Source organism: Oryzias latipes, chromosome 3 (assembly GCF_053564925.1).
Source record: "Oryzias latipes strain Hd-rR chromosome 3, Olatipes_Hd-rR_3.1".
Lineage (NCBI taxonomy): Eukaryota > Metazoa > Chordata > Actinopteri > Beloniformes > Adrianichthyidae > Oryzias > Oryzias latipes.
Genome location: NC_136239.1, coordinates 6,003,312 through 6,012,797, shown reverse-complemented (window position 1 = coordinate 6,012,797; position 9,486 = coordinate 6,003,312). Strand labels below are relative to the sequence as shown.

Genomic DNA, 9,486 nt, shown 5'->3' with positions numbered 1-9,486 from the left:
TATCAAGAATGGCAAGGCAAAAAAAAAGTCATCGGAGACCGGTCTTCAGCCGGTCTTTAATTTAGAACCTCTGCATGCTAATCCCGCTGACTGATCCACTGAGCAAACACTTTTCTTATAGTCTCTCATAGTTTCCTTGACAGCTTCCGGCCGGCCTCCTCCATCCACTGCCCATACCACAGCGTCTTTGGTCACAGTGGATTTCATCACAGATCTACCCCGCAAAAGAGGTAACACCACCATCCTCTCTGTCATTGATCGCTTTTCTAAATCATGGCAGCTGATCCCTTTCCCCAAGCCGCCCACAGCTCTTGAAACAGTGGAACAACTGATCAAACACATGTTATCAACCAACTTTTTTGTTTACTCTGTTCACATAAATAGGTTAACAGTTTTCCTATTCAAACCTGTCACAGCTGGACCAGAGTTTTTGATGTCATCTGTGCTGTAATTAACATTTGCAGTCCATGTTAATTTAGGATAAAAACTTCTCTTAACGGCAGCCAGCACCTTGCCAACCGCACGTCAGAGTCTTACCCCCTGCACTGTGGGGACAGCGATCCACTCCCCTACCATTGCATGAGAAAGACCTCAGAGGTTTTAGAAAATGTATTTTACTCTGCTGTAAATATGCATAAACAACTCTTTCTTTGCATCAGAAATAGCAATATGACCTCCATGTTGGACACATCAATCTTGAATTCTCAAAAAGTCATTCCATTTGTTCACTGTTTTCACACAAAGGGATGGATGCAGACAGGAACATTTCTTCCAACCTTCCTCAGGGAGGAGAAGTCAGAACTGATCTCAGTGTTTCTGCAGGAAAACCTGATCCAGACTTGGGGCCTGTGTGGATAAGTAAAAGCTGATTCATTGTGGCGACCATGAAGGGACATGCTGAAAGGTGAAAAACACCATGAACTTGAATGCAGAACATGGCATAAGAAAATTTACATTTACATAAACCTTTGTGTGTTTTCAAAGTGACTGTGCATACTTTCTTGCAGACGTTTTGTTCTCTAAACACCAACCTGTGGTCAGGATGGCGTCCTATGCTTTACACCTGTTAAATAAATTAACCTCAAATTAACCCATGGTCAAATGAAGACGACAACAAAAAAATGAAGATCAGATAAAAACAAGCAAACAGAAATGCAAACAATCCATATATGAACATGCAGGTAAATTGACATGTTAAAAATAGTCTGTTTTTGTTGTTTTGCTTTAAGAAGGGAAAAGTCACAGGATTACAGCCCCCCCCCCCCCCCCCCCCCCCCCGATCCCTCCTCCTGCTTCTATTCCTGTGGCATGTAAGAGGTTTACTCGAGCTTCAGCCTCAGATTTCCTGTCTCCACACTCTTTCAGGCATCTGTGTTCCTTAGCTCCATCACTCCTCAGACTAACAAGATTACTGGAAAGAGGGGAGCAGTGCAGAGCCCAGGTCCCTCAGCAGACTCGTGGGGGGGCCGGAGGAATGGCACGGGGTCCGGAGAGGAGCTGCTGTGGTCACACCAACCCCTTCATCCTTCTGTACGACTGACGGTTGCCTGGCAGTGTGGAGGACACCATGACAAGGCACTGGTGTCGAGCTCAGGTGAGACACGCCTGTTCAGGTTCTACTCAGCATTTCAGATGAACTCCCCCAAACCCAAAGAAGATGTGAACAATCTGAGTTTACACCTTTCCACCTACAAGCTCCAAATAGCTCTGAATGCTGCTGAAGATGAATGTAGATCTGATCTTCCTTCAGCCAAACTCAGTTTGACCACTCCAGAACCTTCACTTTGTTCTGTTGGAACCAGTGACAGGTGGACGTGGCCTTGGGTTTTGTCCAAGTGCGTCCCACGCACAGCCTCCGAGCAGAAGAGTGCGAGTTTTCCTCCAGTTTCTTCTGATAATGTGCTGCATTCAACCCCAGCATTGTTCCAGAGCTTTGCTGAGGCTGTCGCTCACCGCTCCCTCATGCAAAGAACAGTTATCATATGGAAGTTCATTTCCCTCTACAATGTGGTGATGTTAGGATCCAAAAACTGTCATTGGATAACATCAAAATGAACTTCTTCTATTTTTAGCGTCAAAGCAGACACTGAAAATGTGGGTGAATTGAATTAAGGATCTAGGAAATCTAAAAATTGCGACTCGTCGCATTTTGGGCAGGCACACTCTGCAGTGTTTACAGATTACTCCCCTAGGGCGGGTCAGTCTATTAACTCACCTGCTCAGCGTCCTATTTAAGTCAGGTGTACAATTGTTCATTCTCTCTTACATTCAGCCCTCATTCTTCGCCTCTCCCTCCTCCCCGGCTTCCACCTGTGGGCTCCGTTACGGGGTTTTGTTACCCGAAAGTCTAAGGAAAAAAGAATTATCTCAAGGAATTGAACGGAGCCTTATGCCAAAGCGAAGTTGTGAATTCCAACCTAAAGATGTTGTGAAAAAGATATTCTTCTGTGAGAGTTGTCTGACTGAAATTTGAATAAAACGTCGTCCTCGTCGGGAATTCTGCATCCCAACAACGACGACTGTAAACCATTCCTAAAAATAACGTAGAAATTTCAAATTAAAAGTAAATCCAATTTAAATTAGCATCAGATTTCATTCTACTTTAAAAGTGACCTCACCCCTCGGTGATGGTCCAGTCCATGAGGCTCTATTGTTACTTCAGTCAGTTAGTTTGGCAGAGATGCTCACCACCGTGAGACACACGATTGTGAGAGTGTGTGTGTGTGCGTGTGTGTGTGTGGGGGGGGGTCAGTGTTTGTTGGGATCAGCAGTTAACATTAAGCCAGATTCCCTCAACACCTAAAGCATCTGTATTCCTCAAACCCCACCATGACCACAGCGCAGCAGGAGGAACCACAGCATGGACTCCTGTGCATGAGTGGATGTGATTTCTGTGAGCACCAGCAGAGGCGCTGGTCGCTGAAAGCTGCTCTGCTCCAAACCTGAGACAGGCTGTCTTCAGGAAGCCCATCAGGACCCGTGAACTTGGACTGCAGCCCTCTGTCATTGCACAATCCTGCTGCAGCAGACACGGAGCGCTCTCAGACATTTGCAGCCGCGCTTTTCTGTCCTTTGTTCTCTGAGGCACGTTCTCCTCTTCCTCCGCTCTCACAAGGCAACAGCAATTATCTGAGAGTGAACGGGCCCCCTGGAATGCTGTTGACTGGACCGCCAGCAGAAGCACGTGATGACCGCAGGGACCATGTGGTCTGCAGCCCACCAACCGTCCACAGAGATGTTCCAGGAACGAGAGCGGAAGACTTCATTCACATCCACTCCACAAACCGCTTTAGTCCACAAGAACACGTCATTCATAAAACACAGAAATCCACAACAGCAGTCGTTCAATGCAACACTGTGGGCTGTTAAACTTTAATAGGAGCATCAGGTTGAAGTCACTGAAACAAGGTGGCCCCCGCAGTAGCATCTGTCCAAGAGCCCTTCAGCTGGCATCTGTTTGCTCAGCTGCTTGACCATCTAAAGAAAAAAAAGGATGGTTGCCATGGTGAATAGATAGAATGCTCTGGTCTGATAATCCAGCATCTTCCAGAGAGATTGGCATCCAAGATTTTTCCAAAATATGTATTGTTATTTGCAGAGACTTTCCCGTATTTTGAAGTAAATTTGAGATAAACCTACTAATCTGAGATTGACTTGCATGGCTCGGCAGATGACACATTAATCTGTAAAACAGCGACGTAAACTTCAACACAGTATGCAACAGGAGGGATGAAGAGGAGGTTTGTCGAGGAAGAAGTACTAAAGTCCTTCAACTTCATGTCTGGAGAAAAAAAAAAAAACCTGGTGGCTTCAGCTAAAGAGAACTAAAAAGAAGTAAACTGCAAAGATATGCAACATTAAAAGGAACATAATGATTTTTAAAAGAAACAACAGAAAACAAAAGTTTATGGCGACCCTCCATGCATTCAGATTCTCCAACACGACCCTCAATCTCATTTGGATGAGCATTCAGCAAATTTGATGTTGGTCCAAACATAGGTGTTGGACGGGAATTTGCTGGGAACTGAATCAAGTTTGGTGCAAAAATAGCTTTAATAAGCAGTGAAGTGTGTCCAGTGTGTCTGTGAGGCAGAAACTGCAGCTGCAGCACGATAGACTGCAGACAACTGCCGACACTGTTTCCAAGTCTGATCACAATTCTTCTGTCAGTTTTGTAAAGCTCAGAAGTTATCCATCACTCTACATTTTAGCATAAAGTCTTTATGTGAAATTGATCTGAATTGTGAAAACTAAGCTCTTCCTCTGCTGAACTCAGAGCGCCGTACAAACCAACGGCGCAGTGACAAATTGCACTTCCTTTAAACAGATCTTTATATCTAGAGAGGAATTCATACACAGGCTGCACGCTGGCGCGGTGGTTAGCGCTCTCACCTCCCAGCGAGAAGAATCTGGTTCAAATGTCATGGAATATGTGTACGTAAAATTGTTTTTTAGAATGCTTGTCATGTTTCTTGGCGATTTTTGTGTGTCTGTTGTGTTTACGTACAGTATATCACTTCTGTAGATCGGCTCAACATAGAAACTGGATGCCGCTACCACACAAATCACGTTTGGTGTGAACGTAACTTCATGCTTACAATGGAATATGCACACAGATATTTCTAGAGTAGAACAGATTCATGATTACTACAAGCTTTTTGGATATATTTTTGCATTTTTCAAAAGATTTCTCTTTATTACATGTTAACACCCATTTAAAAGTTACTTCTTTCCACATATCATTTATTAGTACTATAGGAAAATTCCTACAGCAGTTTAACCTTTGTGCTATCCTAGGCACTTTAACATTGGGAGTTGGGTCATCTAGACCCACTAGACAGTGCTCTGAACCTTTTTTCTTCAATGATTTGTGATCTTCACTGGTGTCCATGGATTACATGAAATCTTTCCACCTTTATCCACCTTTGTCATGGTAGGGAGAACACGTTAATGTAAGGGGGGGGTCATCTAAGATAGCACAAGGGTTAAGCAAAAAGGTTCCGCCTCTTGAGTGACCACATTCAGCTCAAAGCATTCACACTTTTTATAATTTAGTGTCATTATTGATTCAGAAAATTGCTCATGTTTTGGTTGGTGACTGTGTGTTTTGTGTAGAAACAACCATGTTGGTTGAGTTTGATTTGAAAGTGTGTGGTTGTGTAGCATCACTGTTGCTGTTGTGTGTCAGCATTTTTGTATTTGAACTCATTTTTATCCGTGTCTCTTGTTATGGTTCTGCATTTATTTGTGTTAGATTTTTTGCCTTTTAGCTGCGTTTGTCTGCGTCTGCTCTCCGTTTGGATAGTTTTCCACTATGTGTGAGTCGGTCTGGATGATGTTGCTCTTCAGTTGTGTTCTGTCCCATTGAAGCGTCTGCTTCCAGACCGCCATCACTGCCCGTCACAGGCTCAGCTGGCTTGGTTGTAGTTATGGACGTCAGCTGTGATGCTGTCCGTCCGATTCAGACTAATCCTTCCAGCGGCGGGGGAGTCTGCTCTCACTGGGTTTGTAGCTCCAAGCCTCTTAGATGAGCGCGCCCCGGGCCGACCTTGCTTCTTTGACAGTTTGCAGCTCGCCGCCGTTTTTTTGTCAGATAACATTTTCTGTATTGAAAACCTGTCTGCTGACCTCAGTCGCACACATCAACACAAAAGCTTGCACGAGTGTCCCCTAAAGACTTTCAACCATTAGCGTTCATGTTTTCCTGATGGACTGCTGCAGACTTACCACATGAGGGGATGGTGCTGTTCGGACATTTCTGCAGGACATGATGTCACGCTGCACTTCTGAAATGAAGAAGGCCTGCGTTCAAAATGTGTGATTGGCTTTAAACTCGTCACTGAAAATATTCTGCAATAATGTATTGGTGTATGTCAGTGTTATTCCAGGAGGATGAGGTCTTGGTGTTTTAGACGTAGCAGATCCTGATGAAATAACTCACGAACTTCATGAGGACTAACAGAGTGGGAAGGCATTTGTCAGGGCAGCCGCACAGATAACACAGGATCCGAAGTGCTGCTGGAAGGTGAAGGTCATCCTGAGGGCTGAGCTGCGATGGGATTATGTACACTGACCCAGATCTGATCGGACTGTCACACATCCTCAGCTCTCCGCTGCAGTTCCACAGTCAATGTTTCAGTTCTGGAGACCAGACCAGATCAGAGTCCACCATCTCATTGTTCCTGAACTCAACAGATGTGTCCAGAGAGTAGGGAGGACATTTGTCAGGCTGTGATCAAAGAGCTTTAGACTGACACAGGATGAGCAGCGGCTGACTCAAAAACCAGACCTGCAGGCCCCCCAGTGGTCAGACCTGGTGGATGCTTCTTCAGTGGAGAACTTGGATGCAGGTTCACATGTTGTCCCTGAGAGCATTTTCAAAGTTTGCTTCTGTGGTTCAGGGTTTTTTCTATGGAAACACATGTGTGTTTGGGGGGGGGGGGGGGGGGGGGGCAGCTGTGGCCAGACCTGCAGGGGTCAAGGAAGGCAGCAAAACTTCATCCTTAGAACTCGGATTGAAACAACTGTTGCCTAATCCCATTGTGCTGCGTGCAGCCCTGGGGAGAGGGGGAGGGAGGGAAGGGACGCACAGATGGGACAGGCTGTCCAAGTTGACCTGATCCCCCCCCCCCTCCCCTCGCAGTCTCTATCCCTAATCTGAGCAAAACAGGGGGAGGGATGAAGCGCCACCGCTCCCTCTCTTCTGGCAGCGCCTGACAGCGAAGCACTGTCCCCCACCAGGCTGGACTGAGAGCGGCTGAACTGGGGCTCATGCTGGGGGGGCTCGGCTGTGGGAAGCCTTCATTTAATCCAGCCTGAGGAGGACCACTGTGGACCACTGGGAGTGCTGCTGCGAGGATGGCGTGTTTGCTCCAACTCTGAGACAAAAGCTGAAGGTTCATGGCCAAATGTAGGGGCGTGCTGGCCGAGGAGAAGCGCTGCGGGGGGGGCGGCATGTCCGCCACGCAGGAGATGAGCCGCACCAGTGTCTACAGCTACTTCCTGAACATGGTGGCCTATCAGGTGAGAGCTTTAAGTCAGAGACTCACTGATTTTTGTGGATATGTGTGTGTGTGTGGGGGGGGTGCTTCAAGTCTTTGGAGGAAGAAAAAGAAAAACTTGCTGTGTTTGTTCAGCAGAGCGGAAGATGTCTGCTGGTTGTTTAGAGATGATACGAGAAGCTTCAGTGGTTCCATTTACTTGTGTCCTACATGACAATTCTTGTGGTGCTGTACTCCAAAACACACTGAGTTCATTACACAAACTCAGTGTGTCACTCTAAAGCATGTGTTAGTTTCAGACACACAGCATTCCTTGATGATGACTGAAATACTTGTTCTGCAAACTGAACTGACTACAGAACTGTTAATCACTTGTGACAGACAAACACACTTGTTGTGTTGCTCTTGAACACTGTAAAATACGGAGCCCGTGACCTGACATGGTTAAAAAAAAAAATTCCGTCGTTCCCATGAAATAATTATTCACGTGATGAGTCACTCATTAACACGGATGTGAGCAATACTTGGATTTACAGCAGATACCTTCACATTTCTGGTTTAGAGCAATAATAAACTACATTTTCCATTGCATCATTGATGCTTCCATTGACTATAGCGAGGTGATTTTTACTCTGGGCGGCTGGCTGGACGACAGACACAGAGCCGGAGCGGCATCGCTCCCTCCGCTGCCGGCCGGACGTTCTTTAAGTTTTACAAAGAAAGTAACGCAGAAGTCCTGTAGTGAAAGGACAACTACCAGACAATGTGTTTGTAAACTAAGTGATTAGTTTTAAACTACAAGTACTCCGTCATGTATAGCAGTAACTTACACAACAATACTCTCATCCACTTGAGTTACTTAACAGCACTGTGTTTCTATCAAACACTTGAACAGCAACACATTCTTGTTACTCTCAAAGCTAATCACACTTGTGCCTATGATCAACCACACAATCAGATTATCATCATTAAGAGCTGTTGTGTTAAGCATTTAGTGGTGACGACACTGCTGTGTTTTTCTATTATCCTAACATTTATATCAGCGGTGGTTTCATTGTTGTTTTGTGACCGATACATTGAATCTGAGAACTGGAGCGAGTGTGACGTCATCTACAGAAAATGGCCTACTTTCAGTTCCAACCAAATGAAGTCAATTCAGTGGCCATTTTTTGGCAACACGGACGGCGCCAAGTTGGAACCAGAAATCGTCAGTAAGTAGTATTTGGTCTGGGCTTCTAAGGCAGCCTCTAAAGACAAGACGGAGTGAGCTGGTAGGAAGGCCGAGCCCCTTCCTCTGAAATAAGACTAAAAAGAATCTGTCAATCAAACGTTCAGCGAGAAACCATCTACTTTTATTAAGGCATCTGATTGATCAGTTTATGACTTGAATATTTTGGGATGAAGAAAAAATTTCCAGAAAAAAAAGAGGATTATCAAAAACATGTTAAAAAAGGTATCAGATCAAGAATGGTTATTCTGACCAATAGAATGACTGAGTTACAGTTGTTTATTTCTCTATAGAAGTCTATGTGATTTTGGCTTCTTGGAACCAGCGGGTACGTTGGAACGTTGGGGGGGAGAGGTCACGCAGTCCAGTTCTCTTTTACAGTCAGTGGACCAACATGGGATGTATGTTACAGATTAAAAATTCACGTTTTTTCGCTTCAACTGAGTGACAGTTTCTAATGGCGTTCCATGGCTGCCATTAATTGAACGAGCGCAAAGATAACTGAGTGAGTGGATTCAGGAACTGAGTGAGTGAACCTTACAGCCGCGCAAACGAAATGCCAAACGAGCAATCCCGCATTTTACAACTGCACTGTTGCCCGCTGCACTCTCGCTGCATGCTCGCTGAGTTTCGAGAAATGTTCAAGGGGTGTGTTTGTCACTTGGTGGCGGTAACCTTTCTGGTTGATCTGATAGGCCGAAATTTGTATGTCAAATCCGGTGACGCAGCGGGGCGGGACTTTCATTTATTAGAGGCTTTACTGGAAGAAAAACAGTGGATGTAACGTGGATTAAAATGTTAACGAAGAATAAAGAACAAGGAAAGAAAGTAAGTAAAGAAAGCTATAGGTTTTTTCTCATGTGAAAATCACTTTATTAGGTAAATATACATGTACACTTTAGTTAGCCTGAGACAGAGCTACTATACAACTCAAAGTACAGGAAGCATGTATTAGCATGCGGTTAACCTTACAAATCCTTGCGCAGCTGTAAGGTTCGCTCACTCAGCTCAGTTATCTTTGTGCTCGTTCAAAAAATGGCAGCCATGAAACGCCAAAGTTTCTGATATTTTACATGTGGCGAGAAATTCTTGACACCACCTGATCTGTACACAGAACTCCATCGGTTTCATTGCATGACCAGCATGCGCAAACCATACGTCGCTTCCTGTCTTTGCTAAATCTGACAATTGACAGAAGACATCACAATTCCAATCATTCCTCTCAACTCTCACAAGCATGAACGTTTTGAAGATAAC

General features: G+C 45.0%; 1 protein-coding gene across 2 annotated transcripts in view; it reads left to right on the top strand.

Annotated features, from left to right (window-relative positions):
- Positions 1–1,383: 1,383 nt before the first annotated feature.
- The window catches only part of serinc4 (serine incorporator 4), a 37,752-nt gene continuing 29,649 nt past the window's right edge, over positions 1,384–9,486 (top strand). Inside the window, exon 1 of one of the 2 annotated variants that reach the window (XM_023951918.2) lies at positions 1,384–1,594. In XM_023951918.2, the coding sequence (XP_023807686.1) occupies positions 1,568–1,594 (27 nt within the window). In that variant the 5' untranslated portion in view covers positions 1,384–1,567. Of the gene's footprint in view, positions 1,595–6,698; positions 7,024–9,486 lie in introns of those variants that run through there. The other variant, XM_023951917.2, reaches the window with a different exon arrangement.